We start from the raw sequence: 23,042 nt of genomic DNA, 5'->3' as shown, positions 1-23,042 counted from the left end.
TTTAAATGTTTATTCTTGAGAGAGAGAAGGTGCACGTGCGTGAGTGGGAGAGGGGCAGAGAGCAAGGGAGACATAGAATCAGAAGCAGGCTCCAGGCTCTGAGCTGTCAGCACAGAGCCGGATGCGGGGCTTGAACCTCATGAACCACAATATCATGACCTGAGTCGAAGTCAGACACTCAACGGACTGAGCCGCCCAGCCGCCCCTTTTTAAAAAAAAATTTTTTTTTAATGTTTATTTTTGAGAGAGAGAGAGACAGAGCATGAGGGAAGGAGGAAAAGAGAGAGACACTTGTGATTCGATTACAAAGACAACCAGGGGGTGCCTGGCTGGCTCTTTAGTCAGTGAAGTGCATGACTCTTGATCTCAGTCCGATGTTGGGTGTGCAATCTACTTAAAAATAAATACATAAAAAATTTTTAAAGTAATAATAAATGAAATAAACACATAAAGGGGCATCTGGGTGGCTCAGTCAGTTAAGCATCTGACTCTTGATTTTAGCTCAGGTCATGATCTCGCGGTTCATGAGTTCAAGCCCCATGCTAGGCTCTGCTTGGGATTCTCTCTCTCTGCCCTTCCCCCACCTGCTCTCTCCCAAAGTAAATAAACATAAAAGAAAAAAAAATTAAGCCCTCGCCCCACAGCATGGCGGAAGCTGGAGGACATCACACTGGGTGAGTCACAGAAGGACAAACAGCAGTAGGAATCACCCACAGGAGGGTCCAAGAAGACTCAGACCCGTGGAGACACAAAGTGGCATGGCTGCCAAGGGCTGGGAGGCTGGTGTTTAATGGGGACAGAGTTCCAGTCAGGGAAGATAAGAAGGTTCTAGAGATAGATGGTGGTTGCACAACAGACAGAATAACACTAATAAATGGTTAAAATGGTAAATTTTGGGGTGTCTGGGTGGCTCAGTCGGTTAAGTGTCCGACTTCGGCTCAGGTCATGATCTCACGGTTCGTGAGTTCAAGCCCCACGTCGGGCTCTGTGCTGACAGCTCAGAGCCTGGAGCCTGTTTCAGATTCTGTGTCTCCCTCTCTGTCTGCCCCTCCCCACTCGCTCTCTCTCAAAAATAATAAACGTTAAAAAAAGTTAAAAAAATAAAAAAGGTAAATGCCACGTGTATTTTACTGCAATAAAAATAACTGGGTACCAGGCTGGCTCCGTCAGTGGAGCATATGCGACTCTGGATCTCGGGGTCCTGAGTCCGAGCCCCACGTTGGGTATAGAGATTGCTTAAAATAAAATCTTTAAGGAATATATAAATTAAAATAAAATAAACATACAATGCCTATCCAAAAAAACCCCAAAATCTTACGAAAGTAACTGAAAAGAAAAACCATTCCGTGTCACTCAGAACCCCCAGATCAAGAGTCACATGTGCCTCCACCTGGGGCAGCCAAGCGCCCTGTGCTTACCTTTCCTGCATCGGGCCGCGGGGTGCGCACAACACATCACCTGGGTTTATCCAAGACTGGAAATCATGCCCTGCCCTGCCCTGCCCTTTGTGTTCCCAGGTTTTTTCTTTCTTTTCTACCATGACCTTGACTTTTTAAAATGAAAACCTGTGTTTCTTGAGTGCAACAAGGTGACAAATAGCTCTGGAAGTGGCCTTGTCTCAGAATCAGCTACTAGGGAGCGTGTTGACGGCACCCTCACCTGCAGCAGGTGCTAGGGCAGAGAGACGCAGCCCGCGTACGTGGACATCAGTGCGTGTTCCCGAACAACACGCATGAGCCACGTGGTCCACCCTGCGAGTGGGTCTCAGGAAAAGAACCCCTTCCCTGCACCGGAGGGGGCACCCACCATCCATCTCCACCAGGAGCTGGTTGAGTGTCTGCTCCTCCTCCGTGTTGGAGAAGCCGGACATGGTGGTGGAGCGCTTCTTGCCCACGGCGTCGATCTCGTCAATGTACACGATGCAGGGCGCCCGGGCCCGGGCTTCCTTGAAGAGGCTCCGCACACGGGCAGCGCCGAGGCCTAAGGTGACACAGAGGACCGGGCGGGGAACGGGGAACGGGAGGGGAGCCCAACTGTTGCGCCAGGGGCCAGAACGGCCCACGGAGGATGACGAAGCCTCAGGAGAGTCACCCTGGCGGTACTCGCCCCCTCGTGGACCCCCAGGCCGCGCATGGAGGCGGCTTCAAAGAACATCGCTGCCCAATTCTCTACGCCAGCGGCATTCCCAGGAGCATGGGCCTTCTGTTTGCCTCTCTGTCCCCCCAATTCCCCGGCCGGCCGCCACCTGAGGAAGGGCGTGTGACGGCAGAGCCATCCTGCACAGACGGTCCTGCCCGCAGCCCCCCAGGCAACACCAACCTCCAATGACCTCCACGAACTCCGGGCCAGCCATTGCCAAGAAGGGCACCCGGGCCTCCGTCGCCACTGCCTTGGCCAGAAGGGTCTTCCCACAGCCAGGGGGCCCGAGCAACAGCGCGCCTTTTGGGACTTTGGCGCCGAGCTGAAGGAAGCGCTCTGGGCTCTGGAAAAGCAGCAGACAACGCAGCGCTGATCGCAGGTGTTGCAGAGAGAACTTTCAAGACAGGACACACGGAGATCAGCTCATGCGCTGTCACGAATCAGCTATGGTTCACACGGTTCTGGCGCAAATCAGTCCGGGACTGACCGGGTGTCCCGGACGGCTTAAGCTGCAGCCGGCGGTGGGCTCTCGGCCCTCCTGCTGGTTGAAAACCGTGCACTCGGCCTGCACGGCGGGTTTCATACCGGCTCCCACCACCTGACTACTTCGGGTCTTTCCTCCAGGATGGTGCTCACCTGCCTCCTGCTCGGCAGGCACGCCTACCTTCAGATAATCCACGAACTCTTTGACTTCCAGTTTGGCTTCATGCATTCCTGCTACATCTTTGAAGCTGACTCCTTTCCCCATCTTGCCGTCCACAATCGTGAAACGAGCCATCTTAAGCTGATTCTGGGCAGAAAGAACAAAGGGCAGGGTGCCGTGACCTCTCAGCACAACAGGGAAAGTGAGCGTCCCCGGGCCCCACCTCCCCTCGGCCCAGGGTCCCCTCTCCCACACCCCTTCCGAGGCACATGAAGGGAAATGTTTCTTGTGCGTCATGAACAGTAAGAAAGTTATCTAGTATTTAACGGTTTGCCTTAAAAAAAAAAAAGACGTAAAACCACTCCCCGCCCAAACAAGGTAATTTAACTATGTCTTTTGCACATAAACTGTATTTTTCTATATGATTTTTCCCGCTACTGTGTAATACTCTGATTTTAAAAGCAATGTAGATAACACCGAGCTCTAGGAAAGTTTGGTAGAAATGTTGGCTGGTAAATTTCTGGAAAGCAACCAGGCAAGAGAAAGCTCGTAGTGAGGGGCGCAAACTTGAGCTCAGTTCTGCCTCAGGAGGCGCACAGACGTGCCCGCGCTCAGAAAACATGTGCGCTGAATTTATCACAGTGCTATTTAAATACGACAGTAAAAATAAACAGCCCTAAATACACAAGAACGGTGAAACTGGCCGAGTAAAATACAGCCCGGGCCCATGATGAGACACCCTTCAAAGAGTGTGAGCGTTCAGCTACAGCCGGGAACACACTCTTGGTCTCGGTTCTCAGGGAAGGGGCTGGGTGGTGCCGTCTGCAGACTTGCTCTAGCCAGGGCTTGGGCCCTTCAGCTCTGCTGCTGATGGGCTAACCGGCCACATGCTCCTGCCAGGGAGGGTTCATGTTACAATGAGGGCTACCACAAGAGGACGGGGTGTGGGTGTGTGTGTGTGTGTGTGTGTGTGTGTATGTGTGTATGTACACATTAAGTAATCTCTACACCCAACACAGGGCTTAAATTCAAGACCCCAAGATCAAGCGTCGCATGCTCCTCAAACTGAGCCAGCAAGGTGCCCCAAGAGAATGCTTGTAAAGTGTATTTGGGGTGTGGGGGGGGGGGGGCAGGGCGCCTGGATGGCTCAGCCAGTTAAGTGTCTGACCTCTGCGTAGGTCATGATCTCACTATGGAATCTGTCTCTGTCTCTCTCTCTCTCTCTCTCTCAATAAATAAACTTTAAAATAAAATCTTTGAAAAGTGTATTTAGGTTTGGGGCATCTGGCTGGCTCAGTTGCCAGCCTTAAAAAATACGCAGCATCTTAGCAAGTAGGAGAAACCAAAGAAACAGTCATGCCCAGCTACTGAAACAGCAGAATAAACTGGCCTATACACTGGCCTGGCTCAGCTGCCCCACAAGCCAGGGGGAGAGTGGGCCTCAGGTGGATCCCCTAGTCGGCCAGGCACAAAGAAAGAGGAGCTGGCAGGCCACGGCTCCAGGCTGGCCTCTCTGTGACAGCTTAGCCTTCACTGCGTGCTCACTCTTGGGAGCCATACTCAGCAAACACAGACAGACCCTAAGAGCACACGTTCAGGGAGATGGGACAGAGCACACGTTCAGGGAGATGGGACAGAGCACACTTTCAGGGACGCGGGACAGACCTTACGTTCAGGGAGATGGGACAGACCGCACATTCAGGGACATGCGAGAGACCTCACGTGGAGGGACACGGGACAGAGCACAGGTGCAGGGGGATGGGTGGCACGTGCCCAACTTACAAAAGCACTGAGTCCTCCTTCCCGTCCTGTCATCCCAGCCAGACGGAACACGTACCACAGGATGGCCAGGCCCACTGCGGTCATCCCCAAGGCGTAGAGGGCACTAGCGGGAGAGAGAGTCAGTCACGGGCAGGAAGCCCACGGGCACGCCTCGCGAAGTCCGGGGCCACGGACACTTCAGAGATGGGAAGAGCGACCCGCACTCCGAGAGCAGCGTGCAGAGTGAGTGGTTGTGAAAATGGGTCTCCTTGTCCAACTCTGCTCTCTCGTGACCTTCTCCCAGATGGGCAGGTGGAGCGTCTCCCCACGGCGCAAAGCCAGGACGTGGACACCACACGCTCGCCCCGTCCTCCAGAGCCGACCGATGACGCCCAGCGAGAACCGATTTTCACGTGCGCCGAAGCAGGCCACCGGTTTTGCATGCAACGGCAAAACTCGCAGAGCAGGAAACCGAGTGAACCCTAGGGCGCCAGCCCGCCCTCCCGCCGCTGCCCGCAGTCCGCCAGCCCTGGCCCTGCACCTTCGGGAGAGACCCGCCACCGCACAGGAAGCTCAGCGCGTCAGCAGTGTCGGCCAGTCAGCGGCGAGCCTCTGCACGCAAGCTCCGGCCGCTGTCGGGCCCGGCGTGTGGTGAGACGCCACGACTGGGAGCTGACGTGTCCCCGCTGAGTCTGTAGGTCCCACGGGCCCAACACGGTCCCCGCTTCCGTCTGCCGCACGGAAGCAGGGATTTCTACCGGACGGGCCCGCCTCTCCCTTTCTGTTCCACTTTCCCGTTTGTAGAAGCCAACGGCCCCACGACGCGCTGGATCAAGAAAAGCCACAGACCCACGGACGCCCTCCCCACACGTGGTCCCGGACTCGCCCTCCCACACGGGGGTCTGCTTCGTGCAGGCCAGGCCACTTTCCGGTGTGTGTGCTTTGTTAGCACATTACGGAGCCACGCCTGGTTTAGTTCAGGGGCCCAGTAACGACCAGCATACTTTCCAAAGAATCCTGTCCGCTTATAGGAGACCGGGATCCTGTCCTTGCCTTCAATGTTCAGGGCGTCTTCGGCGGCTCGGAGCTTCTCCTCAAACCTGTCGATGTTTGCCACCTGCATCCGGTACATCAAGGCCAGCCGCTGGAGGCAGAGAGCACAGGTGGTGCGAGTGACACACGGGCCAGACGGACGACCCCCGGACGCTGCAGGGCTCCAGCAGCAGAAGGTTCATCTGAGGGTCAGAAACTACTTCTGCGTCACAATTCCAGCAAAACTTCAATACGTGTGCTTTCTCTATCTTCAGGAATGGGGACATTTTAAGAAAGGGAGGGTGTGCTCCACACTGACACCCCCCACCGAGCCTCAGCCGTGCGTGCAGAGCACAGAGACACGCGACAGGCCGGAGCTCCCCGCCGGGACGCAGGCAAGTCCAAGGCCAGAGCACAGGTTTCGCGCCTGCCCGCTGGCTGACCCCGAAATCGGCAAATCAGCTAAGTGGTTTTCTGTGTCCTCGGGAAGCCTTTCCTGGGTGGAGGCTCAGGGAGTGAGCAGGTGGAGTGTCCTGGCATGACGTCACCGCCGCCTCCAGGGGGACAGGCTTCCCTGGGAGGAGGCAGCGTGGCCCGAAGTCCACGCTGGGCCCCCGAATGCCTTCTCTGTGAGCCGTCCTGATGATCTCCAGCAGCCTAGACGGTGTCCTGCCAGTCCCACACCATTCTCGTGAGGGCCTGGTCCAAATGCTTTCTAGAACTAAGCCGTTCCAAGCTCAGCTTCTAAACACACTCTTCCAATCTACGTGGAGCAGCCAGATTTCCCCCTGGCTCTTAACCTCAGAAGATGTCGTGGGGTCACAAGGCCAGACGGGAGAAGCAGGCGGGGGCGCCACCGGCCACAACACCCTGATCACAGTCTGTGCTGGACTGACCCCACAGACCCAAACGTCTGATGTGCACTTCATGCCCCCGTCCCTCACGCACCCGGCCCGGCCGTGGAAACAGAATGGAGAAGCACAACAGTGTCCTCCTCTCTATCCCAGAAGCCAAGAGCAAAGTGTATGACTCCAGAAAGCGATTCGACTCCCCCATCTTCTCTCTGACCGCCTGGCCCTGGACGACCCGCTTGCTTCTGCAAGGTCACCCAGGTCACACAGCAGTCAGGGCCGGGAGGGGCCTGTCCCCCACAACTAAGTCACAAGCTCGTGTAAACTGACAAACAGCTGTGCACACGTGCGTGGCGCTTAGCCCTATCTAGAGCCCTAGCGGCGCCCACGGTGCTGTCCTAAGGGACAGAGTCCTACACCCACGAGTAAACTTGTGCCCCAAGTGCGCACAGTATGTCCACACTGAACGCCTGTCTCCCAGCATTCTACCTGGTCTCCTTTTCCCGCTGTCCAAACCTCTAACAAACAACAGGAAGGAGACTAAAACATGACAGGACCGTGGCTCAAACATCTAACACAGCTCTGAGCGTCAGTACAGAGATGACTAGCAAACGGGATCAGGGAAAAGTGTTTTGGAAAATAGTCTCGTGTCGCTACCTCTCCTGGGCCTGCCGGTGGTGTGGTTATGGGGGGGGGGGCGGGGGAACAAAGAGGCGGGGACTGGACGGTGGTTCCCTCTCATAGCGGGGTTTCCGCAGTCGGCTTCCGGGGCCCAGTGCCCCACACTGATGCCCAGCCCTCTCCCTGAGACCAAATCCCACCCGTCTGACGCCTCCTCTCTCTCGGGAGCACCCGAGGCGGGGAGGTAAGCAGGCCCCTCTTGCTCTTTCCTCCCTCCCGTCCAAGGGCCAGCCCGTGCCCAACCCTACCTCTCAGCCACCCTCACAGGGAGGGTAGGCTCCTGCCCCCGGCCCCCAGGGAATACCCCCAACAGCCTTGGCACCTCAACTCACCGGCATCCGCCAAAGCTGCCCCATGAGCCAACCTGCAGCCAGCGCCAGACCCACAGAGCGGGACGTCGGGGCCACCGCTGGCTCACGTTCCCTCCTCCTCCTCTCTGTACACGGCCACCGCAGCCGCGGGCCCCCAGCTCCCGTCTGGGACAACACCCCCTCCCCCAATCACGGGATCTCAGGGCGGGGGGGGGGGGGGGGGACGGAAAGGGGCCCGCCCACACTCACAGGCCGCCCGAACACCACGGCTCCGGGGTGCAGGTAGACCTCCACCACGTCGCTCTCGGGCACCACCTGCACCCGCTGCACCTCGCCCTTGGCCAGCATCTCGTGGACAAAGTCGTTCCAGGAAATGTTGCCCCCGCTGGTGCTGAGCGCGTTCAGCAGGCTCATGACCACAGCGATGACAAACAGGGTGCGTAGCCGCTCGCGGTACATCTGGTCCTCTCTCTCCTTGCGTCTCCTCTCCTCTGCGGGCGGGGCAACCGGGGGACCGTGAGACAGAGGCCGCAGGCGGGGCGGCAGGAGAGCACAGTGGCGAGGAGGCCGGCCCTGCGTGTTGGCCGGTTTTCAACAAAGTGGCCTGAGACAGATACGAATCACATGCCATCCGGGCCACCAGCACCCCGTTCGCCGCCCGCGTAGAGCACAAAACCAGGGTTTTCCACTTCCCGGGACCAGCGTGTGCTACGTCTCCACCGTCAGCCCTCGGCCGGGAGCACGGCCGACCCCCCCGACCTGGCGTGATCACCGGCCGGGTGTGCGCACACGTGCAAGTCTTTAATAACAACCAGACACCTGCCTCCCCTCCCCCACAGCCACACATTTAAACAGTTTAGTCCGTGGACAGATGGTGGGGTCCACTTAATTCAAGAATGTTCCCAAAGACCAACTCTTCTGCCAAATCACATTACTTGGCTACTGATACCCTTCACGGTATGGACTGCATCGTGCCCATTCTTACGGGTGAGAGGAGGACCCGAGACTCGGCCCCGGCTTGGGGTGTGCAGAAACCCAGGGAGGTAAGGTGGCCCGAGCGGCAGCGTGTGGAGGCGGGGTGGGAGGGGAGAGCCCACGGCACAGGGAACTCAGAGAAGCAGCTCCCAGCACGGGCACCAGGGAGGCTCCCAGAAGGAGGGAGAGCAAGCGGACCAGGAGGCCAGAAGGACGTTCAGAAGCTGCTTCCCTCAGGCCCAGAGCGCAGATGGGAGAGTCCTGCTTGCAGCCGCCAGAGGCCCGGCCACAGTCTTCCTCCCAAAACAGCCAGTCAGGTAAACCCTCTCATTTGCGCGATGCTGTCATCTCACCAGCCCACCCAGCCCAGTCCCTGGAAGGATCCTCTGTTTACACACCAGGCTGCCGTGCGGCCCTCACCTGTGCGGCACGGCCCATCCTCCCGACACGCCACCCAGACTCCAACCAGGCCTGTCATTAATGATGCCTTCACCACGTGTGCTCACCACGGCCCCGACCTCGCTCGGCAGCCAAAGTCTCCACCATTTGCTCCTTCCGGCACAAACACAAGCATCCGCTCGGGGGAAGAGCAGGGGCCCGCTCCCGGGAGCAGGGGGACCCAGCACACAGGGCTCAGCCCAAGCGCACACGCACCGGAAGCGGTGCCGCCCGCTTCCCCCTGTGCCGCTTGGAGCTGGAGCCGTCCACAAACACACCCTCGTCTCCCAACAGTTTAGAGGAGCTGAAAGGCATTTTAAGTCAGCTTAAACACAAAACGAAGCTTATGGAGAAGGCTGTGTCTACAATCGTTCTGAAAACCTGAAAGCGCATTTTAGATGTTCCCTTAGACTGGAACGGGGGCGCCTGGGGGGCTCAGTGGGTTAAACGTCCGACTCTTGATTTTGGCTCAGGTCGTGACCTCATGAGTTCGAGCCGTGCATCAGGCTCTGCGCTCACAGCTCGGAGCCTGCTTGGGATTCTCTCTCCCCTCTCTCTGCCCCTCCCCCCACTCATGCACACTCATGCTCTTTCTCTCAAAATAAATAAACTTAAAAAAAAAAAAAAAGAACGGGCTATAAGAGCCTATCCAATATGTAAAGCTCAGTCGCAAAGGGCAGCGAAATAAAGGTAGCGGTTATTTTAGAGAGCAAATTTATGTTCTCGGTGAGTAGGTAGAGACCATGTATTTCAGTCTAATTTTCTACCTAATTGGTCTATTGAATTCCCATCTTGTTTTCTAGGTAATAATATTGAGCGTCCCCAAACTGGGCAAACTGGGTGAAACTCCACCAGCAGGATGAACGTCTCTGTTTGAGAAGCTCTGTATGATCGGCAGGCTCTCACTCACACACAAATTGTTGTGCATCCCTGGTTCCTGGCCGGCGGTCGCGGGGCACGAGTCCACCGGAAGCACTTACAGACTTGGGCCCAGGCCATGTGGCGACACTGCCCTTCCTGGCTGCTCTGGCCAGCACACCGGCACGCCCCGCGGGGAAACAGGCTTGCAACGATTCTGCGACTCACATGCATCTGTTTGCAGACTGTGAGACAGGGCTGTGATTTTTAAAAAATACGGTTTGGTTTCATTTACTTGTTTTTAAAAAGATTTTTTTTTTTTTTAAGGAATCTCTATACCCAAAGTGGGGCTCAGACTCACAACCCCGAGATCGAGAGTTGTACGCCCCACCAACTGAGCCAGCCAGGTGCCCCAGATATGGCTTGGTTTTAAACAAGATAATTTTGCACTTTTTTGCAAGAATTTCTAAAATCATGGGGCGCCTGGGTGGGTCGGTCGGTTAAGCATCCAACTTCGGCTCAGGGTCTCAGATGATGGTCTCACGGTTTGTGAGTTTGAGCCCCGCGTCGAACTCTGCTGACAGCTGGGAGCCTGGAGCCTGCTTCAGATTCTGCATCTCCCTCTGTCTCTGCCCCTCCCCTGCTTGTGTTCGTGTGTGCTCTCTCCCTCCAAAATAAACAAACATTTAAAATCAAAAGACAGCTTGGACAGGGCACCTGGGGGGCTTAGCCAACAAAAGCGTCCAACTTCGGCTCAGGTCATGATCTCGAGGTTCGCGGGTTCGAGTCCCACAGCGAGCTCTCTGTTGTCACTGTCTAGAGCCTGCTTTGGATCCTCTGTCTCCCCGCCTCTGCCCCTCCCCCAATCACGTGTGCGTCTGTGCGTGCAGGCTTGCGTGTGTTCTCCTCTCTCAAAAATAAATAAACATACAAAAAAAAAAAAAAAAAGACAGCTTGCCTTTAGGCTCCAAAACACACGTCTTCTTTCTTCCCAAAAACCCAACCCTTTTCAAATACCAGCCAGGTGTTCTGACTCACGGAGCTGCCTGCCTCTGGCCTGTTTCAGAGAGAAGGATCCAGGCCGGGCCTAGAGGCCGCGCATCACGTTCCCAGAGGACTCTCCAGGGGAGAGAGCAGGGAGGTCCCAGCCCAGAGTGGTAACTGCTCTGGGGCGTCAGGACGGTTCACCGAAGGCAGGTTAAAATCGTGTGTGCTTCTCAGTACAAACGGTGCTCAGTACGGCACCGTTACAAACGTGCGCAAACATGTGCTGCGTCCATTCACACGTACGACAAAGTAGAACCCGGGTACACGGGGTGCGGGGAACCGGCCCCGCACACGCTGTCGAGCGGGACCAGTGAGTAAACCCTCCTGAAAGCTACTTGGCTGGTGTATCAGGGCCACAAAAACATTTGCTTTCTGTAACTCACTAAGTGTACTTCTCAAACCGTAGCCAAGGAAACCAAATGCAGAAAACACAAACCTGGGGGTGCGTGGCTGGCTTAGTCGGTGAAGCACGCGACTCTTGATCGCGGGCTTGGCGTTCGAGCCCCACGCTGGCTGTAGAAATTACTAAGAATAAAGTGTCTAAAAACAGACACCCGTCTGTGGTGTTGGTCAGGTATGCAATCGTGAGGGCCAGTCCAAGAAAGACAAAGGGAAACAGTAAAGGGAAATGTGGAAATGAGACACTTAGAGGACTGGCTAAATAAGAATAGGATTTTTGGGGCGCCCGGGGGGCTCAGTCGGTTGAGCCTCCGACTCTCGGTTTTGGCTCAGGCCACGAGGTCAGAGTCACGAAGTCGAGCCCCAAGTTGGGCTCCGCGTTGCCTGCACGGAGTCTGCCGGGGATTCTCTCTCTCTCTCTGCCCCTCCCCCACTTGTGCAGGCTCTCTGTGTCTCTCAAAGTAAATCAGAGTAAGATTTCTGAGGTAGAGGAGGTGAAACAAAATCTGATCCTGAGATCCTGAACAGGAAATGGCATCTAAACGCTCCAGACACAAAAAGACGTCTCCTGTCCCCGGAAGACCCTCTTCCTCCTCGGCCCCTCCCGGCCGGGGCGCCGCCTGAGTCTGCACGTGTGAGCACCGCACGCAGGCGCTCCCGTCCCCTTGGCTCGCGCGTCTCCTTTGGCTCCTGACACCGGTGACAGGCGTGTAGAACGCCGACAGGCCAGCTCCTGCTGCCCGCGTCCCCAGGCACCCAGGGGACACTGCTGCCTCCCGGCCACCATACTGCCCACCCACCGGACGGCGGCCTACAGGGCACACCCCCTGCGAGATTCCGGTGGCAAAACTCCTTTCCAGGCGGTACTGTCCATCACCTCAGAGTGCCCCGAATCAGTCACCTAAAGCCAGAGGCCCAAGGACACAGCTACCAGAGCTGTCCCCGGTTTTCCCTCCAGAAACAACCCCCCCCCCCCCCCCCCCCCCCCCGTCAACTGCTAACGCAAGCTCTGGGGCGAGTGGTGCAGGGGGATCACAGTGACGATCCAGCTCTTTCCGGCCATCACCTGGCACCGGTCCCGACGCAGATGGGGCCGAGAACCCTACCTCACGGGGTGTTCTCACGTCTCAGGGCCAAGAAGCACTAACACAAAAGTTGTCCGGAAATTCCAGCAACTGCTTTTTTTAGCTGAACTTTTTCCTATAGCCGTGGATCCCCATGGAGTCCCAGTCGCACCACAAGGCCACCCTTTGTCTGCCCGGCTGCTTCCGACGGTGACGCTGTACAAAGCGGGCAACGAGGATGCTGACGCGCTCCCGTGTGGGACTGCCTTGTGCAGTCTCAGCACAGGTGAACGCTCACGCATCCACCGCCGGCGAAGACAGGGTTCCCCTCCACGATGGCCGGCTCTTTCGCTGCAGACCCTCAGCGGGTGGGAGGCCCAGACGCCGGGCTGCGCCTGCTGCACGCAGGCAGGTCGGGGCGCTTACGGGCAGCCGGGCCCGCACAGGCGGCAGAGCCAGGGAACATCCACGGTGGATTCTCCCAGCAGGAAAAATCCTCGGGCTAAACACATAATCATCCTCTAATGAAAACTCAACAGACACGAACTCCGTCCCGTTTTCTCAGGGCACGCTACCGTTCAATCTGAAGTTCACACGTATTACACGCTCCGGGAAGGCGGGGGAGACGCAGACGCCCTCTAGCCGCGTGCGGCTGCCACCTGCGGCGGTGAAGCAGTGGGCGAGACCCCTACTCGGGATTTACTTCTGCCCCCGCTGTCCCCTGCGCCACAGCACTGGCTGACGGCACCGTGGCGGCGACCAGGCTCCGTGAGCATGTGGTTCAGCACCTGGACTGAGGGCCGCGGCCACCCCCGCAGAAGTGACAATTATCAGCGGGACCGAGCACGAGGAACGGGACGGCGCACGCAAGGCCCGCGCCCGTTTCTCTACGGGAAACCCTGGCTTCCTTGTCACCTCTTTCTTAATTTAGGAAGGCCTTTCCCATGTCCGTATTCTGCCACATTTCCCCCCAATTCTTTTATAGTTTTGCTGTTTAGGTTTAACGATTTAATCCATCCAGGATTTATTTTGGTACGTGTGATTTCGTCTCTCTCCAAGTCACGAAGCAACTGTTCCAAACCATTTCTGACACAATCCATCCTTCCTGCGACTGCACGAAATGCCACTCTAGTTACGCCCTAATTCTTACATAAACCAGGCTCTGCTACTGGATTTTCTATTTTGTTCCACTGAGCCACCTACCTATTGCTGGACCAACACGTTCATTTTGGGGAAGAAAAAAATGTTAATAGCTGCCAATATCAGCCTCGCTAGTATTTGTGTTTCAAAATCCTGCAGATTTCCTGACAAGCCAAACCCTCATCCCCCACCCCTGAAAACCTTTCAACGCGGAGTCCCTCTGGGGTGAAGGACGCACACGAACGTAGCAGCCCACAGTGGGAAACGCGCGTGTGTTCGAGTTCAGAAGCCTGCTGGGGGAGAGCTGAGCTCCCGGGGAGCTCTCTGGGTGAAAGAAACGAGCCACTGCCAAAGTGGATGCCCCGTGAAGGCGGCAGTGAGATCAGTGCAGAGCTCGAAACCAGAAATATCTGAGAAATGTCTCCACAGAACCCAGCCAATGACCACACGGGCGGCTTCCGGGAGTTAAGACCCATCTCTCACGAGCTTGAAGATGGGGGCCCCCGGCTGGCTTAGTCAGAACAGCTGCGGCTCTCGATCCTGGGGTTTGTGAGTTTGAGCCCCACATTGGGCATAGAGACTACTTTAAAAAATAATAATAAAACAAGCAAAACAAAATCAGCATCTAAGTACGAGGAAGGTCCTTGACAAGACACCCACTTCTCTACCTGTGTGTCCCTCCCCAGACTCCGCACAGGACAGACACCCGATGTCCTCAGGGATAAAAAGGGAACGGTAACGGGGAATTAGGAGAGAATTAATTGTGAACATGTAGAAATCATGTAGTGCAGTGCTGGGTACACTCCAATCATTCTTACGGGTTAGTGGTTTCCACTGTCAGTACCTCTAAGCAGCCAGCTTCTACCTTAGAGGTCAATTCAAACTGACCTTTTAATTTCCCTCACCCCTTCGCCCGATCAGAGTCCTAATTCCATAGGAGGTGAGACTCAAGGTTTACACGTGAGGTCGTTGTGAACTGGGGCTGGGGCAGGGCTAACAGGTAAAGAGGTCACTCACACGGGAGTGTTGTATGTGTTCTGCCCCCTCCTTGAGGCCATACGCTGTCCCAACCTCTCCTCTGGCGGGGAGACTGCTTCTCAAGGCCACACTGCAGCAGGGGTGTGGGGGGTGGGTTCACCAAGGTGTCCTGGTGCCTTCCTCCCCACCCTGGAACTCCTGAGTTCAGGGCAGACCTGAGAGTCACCATTTCTATGCAGAGGACAGTAATCCTGCCTGCCTTCGGACATTCTGGACATGACGAGGGACACAGGTGTGGATGGAAGCCTGTCTCAACAGGAGAAGAGAAGACCCAGTGATCACATCAAAGGTTGCCACACTGCACACTGCCACACTGGCAGGAGAAGACCCAGTGATCACATCAAAGGTTGGGGGTAGGTGTGCTCAGGGTAAGAGAGACAGAGGTGCCTGGGCTCCCTCTACTTCTGAGACCGACTTCCTGCTGCGGAGAGCAGAACACCGAGGCAGCCATTATTTACGAACGTCACATAGATGTACCTTCGTCATCTTCAGGGGTCCTCGCCTTGGATTTACCATCGTCCTTAGTCTTCTGCTTCATCCTGGACGTGTTAAAATAGTAAGTGCCACCTGTAAGGAACAGGGACAGCGTTTAGCAAGATCTGCCACTACGGGGGAGCACTCGGGAGAAGAGTATGCTCTCCAATAACCAAACCCAAACAGAAGCCATCCGAAACCTACATGCTGAGATTGAGCGCTGTTGGGTCCTCATTTTTAGTACGGCAGCTGCTACTTACAGAATAATAAGCTACTTCAACTTATGGAATGTCTCGTCACTGCAGTTAGCAAGCCAGGGAAGCAAACTTAGTCGTGCATGTAAACTGAGGAAACGTCGGAAGTCTGCTGGAGGATGGCCTCTTCCACACACACACACACAGCCACTTTAATGAACCTGAGCAAACGAGCCACACTGGCTGTGACGTGTGCAGCAGCCTCCCAGCAGCCACCACTGGGACACGACACTCATCACACCAGAGGCTCGGCCTTGTCCGCCGTCTAATTCCACTGCTGTTTAAAAGGAGGGGAAAGAGAGTCTCACAGCCATGACTGAGCTGGATCTTTCTTCACGACGCTCACAGAACCGCAAGTAAGACTACCCTGATGGCCCTCTGAAGAGGGTCAGGCTGTCTGGAGGGCGAGGCGTGTGTCCCTGGGGACGTGTGTAGATTTAAATGCGGAAACAGCTGCTGCCAAGTGGCCCTCCCCGAGAACCAAGCCATTTAATGTATTTTAGGAGTTGGGAGGTTTCACTTTTGCCCTTTCCAACTGGATGGAGCGGGGAGTAAAGTCCCAGGTGTCAATCCTGAAGATCCTAAGGCCTCTGACCTAAGATCTCGCTTGAAGATGTCACAGTATCTCATTAAACAAGCAAACTATTTTAAGAATAAGTTATCTGTGGGCTGTTTTTAGTTACCTTCTTTATATAAAACATACACTTTGAAGAGCCTTACTAACTGTTCTCGCAGCTGGCTAGAGAACACGAAAATCCTTTTAAGCAGCCCAATCATTGCTATGCACCAGAATTTTAAAAGTCCACTCAAGGAAGCAATTAGGCCTTAGCCAATCTTCTCTTTTGTAAACTGCTCTTTAGAACATCTAGGGCTCACAATAAATAGAAGCCAGGGGGCGCCTGGGTGGGTCAGTCAGTTAAGCAACCGACTCTCGATTTGGGCTCAGGTCATGATCTCAGGGTGGTGAGGTCAAGCCCCAAGTTGGGCTCTGTGCAGATGGCTCAGAACCTGCTTGTTTCTCTCTCCCCTTCTACCCGCCTCTCTCTCAAAATAAGCAAATGAGTAAAACAACAACAACAACAACAACAACAATTAGAAGCCCAACAGGGTGTCTGGGTGGCTCAGTCAGTTAAGCATCCGACTTCAGCTCAGGTCATGATCTTGCAGTTCATGTGCTGCCAGCTCCGAGCCTGGAGCCTGCTTCCGATTCTGTGTCTCCCTCTCTCTCTGCCCCTCCCCACTCGTGCTCTGTCTCCCTCTGTCTCTGTCTCAAAAATAAATAAACATTAAAAAAAACTTTTTAAAAAGTAAATATTAAAAACATAAAAACTAAAAACAAATAAAAAGTAAATAAAAAAAATTTTTTAATTAAAAAAAAGCCAAAAGTCATCTGAGTGATTTTGTTTCTCTGCCGATGTCAGACTAGCAACGATATCCTAACTTATTTACAAATGTCACAGGATTTGCCTATCAATTCTCTATTTCAGAAGATACACACCTAAGAGTTTCCAGAGTCTGACTGGATCCTGGATGAGATGCTGTTTCAGCAACAGTCCCCGGAACCTGTCACAGGTAGGGGTCAGCAGGCACGACTGCAAGTTCTGGAAAGGAAAACACAGAGGACGGTCACCCATTCCCCACCACACCACCGCAGTGTGACTGATTCCTTGTGCTAGACCTTTCCTGACGACTCCAGTGCTCATTTATTGTGCTTACATTGCCCTGAAACATGAACGGCCTGAGCATCATTTCAGAGTTTTAATGTAACATCAAAACGTCAAACGTGATGTGAGCGCAAGAAATACTGAGGGGCAGGCAGGGAGCGCTGGCTACCACTCTGTACCCAAGGATCACAGTCTGGAAAAGCACACAGAGAGACACAGACACACACACACACACACACACACACACACACACACACGGCAGCTGTGAGAGCCCAGGGCCCTTGATCCTGACATCTCCAGACAGCAGTTCCACGAAGAGCGTTTCTGGCTCTACAGCAGCTCACTGGCCTGTCTTTCCAAAGCTCTGCTCTCAGGGTGAGCATTTTCCCACTTGAATACGTGTTATGTTAAGGTCAATGATCCAACTTAACTTTTTCTCTTTGTTGGCAGTTTCCTCATCTGCTTTTGATGTCTCCCTTCGTTCATCCCTGTCCCGCTGCTATCCAGAAAAGTAACACCTTGCTCAACGCTTTCTCGTAACAAGCACATAACATGTAACCTCCCGTTAGCAACAAGAGGCAAATTCCTAGTCTATCGAGTTACTGTCCCATTTAACTAAAACTAACATTCTTGGTTCGGTGAGACGCAGCAGGCATAGAAGAGGTAGCCACACAACGTGGACTGGACCCAACAAATGACTAACATCAGTGTGAAAGATACAGCAAACAAAACGAAAATTTTCATTCTTCAAAGTCAGACCCAAACAGTTTGCTTAAACCAGGTTACTTTAGTTTTACTACTATTATAGCCACTGGCGAGGTAACCTGCTGAGATTTCACACTGTGTGACCTGACTACATCAGTTATTTTCATAAAATGAGCACAGGTTCAGACTGATGATAATAAAGCACGAACTTCCTTTTCAACGGAACTAAAAGGCAGGAAAAAAGGTAATAAACCTATAGTTGCCCTCAGGTTAAGGAAGGACAGCCAGTAAGCTAGAAAACAATAGAATTATAATTCAAACTGGTCCTCAAGTTATGATAAAATATAATAACAACAATAAATTATGACCTAAGATGTTAAGGCTGAGCTCCTAAGACTGGGTAAAAAAAAATCAGCCATAAAGGCACCAGGACTTAGGGTTTTTGTTTTCTGGATGAAGAGTTAACCTGAGCAGAGCCTAGAACAGTCCTGGCCAGAGAATGCTCCATGAATTTGAGTTCATAACACGTTAAGCTACAAGACAAAAGTCAAATACAATCACGTGGTGTTTGGCTCACAAAACCTCAGCCCACTTCGAACCGAACGCCAAGTACTATTTGGAACTAATCCTCAGGAGATCAGATCCAAATGAGCCAATTGTGAAATTGTTCTCCGCTAAAATCAGTGAAACTTTTAGTAGATTCAATTTATTTATCTATTTTTTTAAACATTTTTTAAAATGTTTATTTATTTTTGACAGAGACAGAGAGAGAGAGAGAGAGAGAGAGAGAGAGAGAGAGAGAGACAGCATGGGTGGGGGAGGGGCAGAGAGAGGGAGAAACAGAATCGGAAGGAGGCTCCAGGCTCCGAGCTGTCAGCACAGAGCCCGATGCGGGGCTGAACTCACAGGCCGCGAGATCATGACCTGAGCCGAAGTCGGATGTTCAACCGACTGAGACACCCAGGCGCCCCATATTTATCTATTTTTTTTTAAAGATTTTATTTTTAGGGGTGCCTGAGTGACTCGGTCGGTTAAGCGTCCGACTTTGGCTCAGGTCATGATCTCATAGTTCATGAGTTCGAGCCCCCCAGGTCGGGCTCTGTGCTGACAGCTTGGAGCCTGGAGCCTGCTTCGAATTCTGTGCCTCCCTGTCTCTCTGCCCCTCCCCCGCTCATACTGTCTCTCTCTCTCTCTCTTCCTCAAAAATAAATATTTTTTAAAAATTAAAAAAAAAGATTTTTAAGTAATCTCTACACCCAATGTAGGGCTCGAACTCAACCTGGAGATCAAGAGTCTCACGCTCCACCGACTGAGCCAGCCAGGCGCCCTTGGATTCAATTTTAAGATGCCAGGAATTCAGGCAAACAGGCAGAAAATATCAATACAGGAAATAAGGGCTGGAAAAATCCAAGCTGGAGCCTGTGCGGAGTCTCTCCAAGGCTGCCCCGGCCCTTCCGTACCACCCCGCATCACTGGACTGGAAGGCACCGCTCGGGCTCAGGAGACGGCGGGGGCGCGGGGAGAGCGGGGGAGGCCTATGGGGGAGGGGGAGGGGCCTGCCCGGGGCTGCGGAGGGGGATCAGGGGAAGGGGGAGGGACCCAGCCGGGGCGGAGGCGAGGCGGGAGGGGCCCGGCCCAGATTCAGGAAGGGGGCAGGGTCCCAGCCTGGGGTCGGCGGTTACCTGCTTGGCTTGGCCTCCGGCGCCCGCGAGTCGGATCGGAGGCCTGTAGACGAAGTGCTGGCACCTCCTCCCGCCTTCGGTGGTGAGGCCTGGGCTCCAGCCCGAGCAGGAGCCCCGCAGTCGCCCGGGCCCCGCAGTCGGGCCCCGACGGAGGGCACGCAGCAGCAGCAACACGGCCGCCATGTTGGCGCGGAAGCGGCGCCTGCGCAGTCGGGCTACCCGGGAGCGCCTGCGCGGTGGGGGCTGCCAAGGCTCGGTGCCCCCGGCGTCCCGCCGCAACCCCGACCGGACTGGCGTAACCTAGCGGTTTATTAGGTGGCAGCCTGTGCGGGGCACCGCGCATAGAGCCCTGAAGGAAGAGTGTCGTGACTCTGCGCCGGGCTGCATCCTGCAGCCACGCCGGCCAGGGGCGCCGCTGCTGGGGCGGCCGTCCTTTTCCCGGGCGGAGCAAGGAGGGAGACGCGCCCAAAAGACTGGACCGTCACCCGGGACCGGTACACGGACTCGGACTCAACCCGCTCCCGGGACTGGGATTCGGACCCCGACCCCCAGACCCCACGGGACCCGGACTCGGACCCCGAACCCCCCCCTCCCAGGACCGGAAGCGGACCCTGGTCCGTCTGCGGGTCTCCGGGGGTCAGGCGGCAGCGCGCCGCCGGGCAGTTGAAAGGGGCCCGCGGGGCTCGCGGTCAGAGCAGGGAGGGTGGCCGGGCGCCCTTGCGCAGGCAGGAGCCTCGTCCTGAGGACATTTAATTTCGGACAGATAGCCATCTTAACTAGTTATTTTCTGCGGAGGGCACGAAGACTTCTGGAAGTCGTCCCCAGCCCGAGGCAGGAGGGAGGGGCCTTTTGGTTCGTCGCTGGCCCAGGCAGACCCGGCCCCTGGCCGCCGCTGTCTGCACCTTTCCTCCTCTTTCCCAGCCTGCGTGAGGCCCAGCGCTTTAGTGCTTAGCTTTGACGCTGCTGACTGCTCAGAGCTGAAAAGCTTGTTGAGTAGAAAAACCAAAAACTAGGTGGATGTCTTACAGAGGTAGGGTTATGATAACGTGTTTCTTTTTTGCTTAAAAAAATTTTTATGTTTAATTTTGAGAGAGAGAGAGCGCGAACGAGCATGAGTGGGGGAGGGGCAGAGAGAGAGAGGGAGACACAGACTCTGAAGCAGGAGGCGCCAGGCTCTCAGATGTCAGCACAGAGCCCTATGCGGGGCTCAAACTCAGCAGCGGAGAGATCCTGACCGGAGTCGAAGTCCGATGCTTAACAGACTGAGCCACCCAGGCTCTCCATGTGCTTTTCTTTCTGTATTCTGGAAATTTCTGCAGGCAATCTTAGTACTAACTGGTGCCTGGCTCCCTATCGGATGCTCTTAATATTCACAACTCTGAAGTACTTTTAATATCTACTTTACAGATGAGGCAACAGACTCAAACACATTAAATCCCATCCAAGGTCACAGCTAAGGAGTGATAGTGCAGAGCCTCAGAGCTGGTCGGACTGGTTTCTGGGGCTGCGCTGCTCCCCACCATTGTTCCTTATGTATTACAAAAGTAGCATGATTTGTATACCCTTCCCCTCCCTCACTGCTGAAAACTTTGGGACTTTTTAAGTGATTATTTATTTTGAGAGAGAGCGCTGGTGCATGCATGGGAGCAGAGGAGGGGCAGAAAGGGAGAATCCCTAGCAGGCTCCCTGCTGTCCGCTTGGAACCTGACCCTGGGCTTGATTCCACGAAGGGTGAGATCTTGATCTGAGCTGAAGTCAAGAGTCAGGAGTCAGACGTTTAACCGATTGGCCCTTCCAGGCACCTTTGGGGACATTTTTAAAATTCAGTGTCCAGATTATGGGTGCTCAGCTCCCCAGCAACTGGTGCCTCTGTAGAGATTCTTATTCGTGGCTGGTTCATGGAGGGAGCAGCCCCTCGGCCCAGGGCTGCCTGTGATTCACACAACTGAACCAACTGCCTTTCCTTTTGTTTTTTATGTCCTCCTACCCTGGTCCTTCACCGTCAATCCTTCCTCCCCAGCCTTCCCTCCACTGTTTTTTTCTTTGCTGGTTAAATTGTCCCACCCACTTTCTGCCTTCCGGCTCACTGCGTCCTGCCCTCACTCTGCCCAGACCAGTCCTGTGACCGGAACCGAACTTCCGAGAGAGTGGTTTCTTGCACCCTATCAAAGCTGTGCAATGTGCCCTGACAGGAAGCGACCAAGCCCCCCTCCCATCCCTGTTCCCTCATCACCCAAAGCCTCTAACATGTGTTTAGGATGTGTATGTGTTTAGGAATGTGTTTAGGAAGAGTATAAGCTAGGATCCCGCTAATACTGCTTGAAGAGAAATTGTTATTGTGGTCTGACTCTGTTGACTGACAAGTCAGTGGGAAGCAATACTGGGTAGTGGCAAGGGGCCAACCTCTGTGGAAACAACACTGGCTTCTGTCCTCATCCTGTGACGTTGAGCAAGTTACTACCTTCTCAGAGCCTCAATTTTCTCATCATTAAAATGGGGATAATAATTATCTACAGAGTGAGGCTAATAGCAGCCTTGGGTTTCCCACAGTCTCGTCATAAAGATAAAATACAATAAAAGTACGTGAAAACAGCTCATGAAGCCGGAAGTCATTCGTGTCTGGGAGTTATTCCTGGGATGTCATAGCAAATGAGATTCTGGAAGAAGAGATTATCGATTCATTTATTCAAAATGTTTATTCATTTATTTTTGAGAAAGCAAGCAGGGGAGGGGCCGAGAGAGAAAGGGAGACAAAATCTCAAGCAGGCTCGTGGGGTTCAAACCCACGAACCATGAGACCATGACCTGAGACTCGGATGCTCAACCGACTGAGCTCCCAGGTGCCCCCTGTCTGTACCTCTTAACCTCTGTTTACTCAACTGTCCTTCCTCGGCTCTGTGCACTCAGTGTCCATCAGGACGCGGCTTCCCTTAACTGGCGGAGGCAACCTCACGGTGAACGGGTTGCAGTCCCATGTCCTAGATTCCTGCATTGCCACTCCGACACCAGGTGTGTTTGTGAGCCAGGCGACCCTTGGTGGGGGGTGTGGAAGGAGGGAGCAGAGAGGACCTCTGCTGCTCCCACCCCTGCAGCTGTTCCTTGGCTGGTGGGGGTCCTGGGCTCTCAAGTTCCTGCTTCAGGCAAGCTGCTCCCCATCTGTCCTCCTTGTCTGTAAAACAGGAATGACATGTTAGCAGTCAAGACAGAAATTGATCTTTTGGGCCGTTTTTGGGTTTAATATCTAGGCTTCCTTTCTCCTATCAGAGCAATTATTTGCTTCTTCCTGAATTGGGCAGCTTGGCAGCAAGTAAAGTAAGCTGTTTCTCTTTTCTTAGAACAGGTGCTTCCACACTTGCCCTGGCCTCTGAGGCCCTGGGACAGTTGCACGGTGCAAGCACTGCTCCCAGAGTCACTCTGCTGAGTTCCTGCTGCCAAGGCTGAGTCACAGAGCTCTGAGTGACCTGTTCTACAACGAGGTATTTGGCCAATATTAGGACGTCTTCTATAAGATATACTTCCTTGTGGAGCATTTGGATAAACTCGTTCATTTCTTTGAGTTTTGGGAGGTTTTGTTTCTGAACTAAAGCTCTTTCTTAGGAAGTGATTTCTTCTCATATCGCTCGCTAGCTGGGTTTTAGTCACCAGGTGTATGAGATTTTGTAATCACAGATTTTGTTCTTAAAGGGATAAAAAGCCCATTTCTACTCGCAAACAACCTGTATAGAAATTTGTGTGTGACTAAAGAGCCACGTATGCTCTGTGTTTCACTAGACTGCTGGGTGTGAGATTCTGGACCGGTGTCTCGGGGGACACCTGGAGAGGGCAGGGTCCACGCCCTCTGTGCGTACCCTACCCCTCATAGCTCTGGACAGCACTTACTGAATCT

General features: G+C 54.2%; 1 protein-coding gene across 4 annotated transcripts in view; it reads right to left on the bottom strand.

The window, feature by feature from the left end:
* SPG7 (SPG7 matrix AAA peptidase subunit, paraplegin) overlaps window positions 1–19,413 on the bottom strand; it is a 31,879-nt gene extending 12,466 nt beyond the window's left edge. Inside the window, exons 1-9 of one of the 4 annotated variants that reach the window (XR_009615196.3) lie at window positions 19,157–19,400; window positions 16,604–16,706; window positions 14,855–14,944; window positions 7,668–7,909; window positions 5,548–5,687; window positions 4,565–4,667; window positions 2,804–2,929; window positions 2,320–2,482; window positions 1,807–1,980 (exon numbers count right to left, since the gene is read on the bottom strand). Coding sequence is in view for 3 of the 4 variants with exons in the window: in XM_060649929.3 (XP_060505912.1) it covers window positions 1,807–1,980; window positions 2,320–2,482; window positions 2,804–2,929; window positions 4,565–4,667; window positions 5,548–5,687; window positions 7,668–7,909; window positions 14,855–14,944; window positions 16,604–16,706; window positions 19,157–19,339 (1,324 nt within the window). In the remaining variant the exon portion in view is untranslated. Of the gene's footprint in view, window positions 1–1,806; window positions 1,981–2,319; window positions 2,483–2,803; window positions 2,930–4,564; window positions 4,668–5,547; window positions 5,688–7,667; window positions 7,910–14,854; window positions 14,945–16,603; window positions 16,707–19,156 lie in introns of all 4 variants that reach the window. The other 3 variants (XM_060649929.3, XM_081791372.1, XM_081791371.1) reach the window with 3 other exon arrangements.
* Window positions 19,414–23,042: the final 3,629 nt, after the last annotated feature.

The sequence above is a fragment of the Panthera onca genome, chromosome E2 (genome assembly GCF_046562875.1).
Source record: "Panthera onca isolate mPanOnc1 chromosome E2, mPanOnc1 haplotype 2, whole genome shotgun sequence".
NCBI lineage: Eukaryota > Metazoa > Chordata > Mammalia > Carnivora > Felidae > Panthera > Panthera onca.
This window is presented reverse-complemented; position numbering and strand designations above follow the sequence as displayed.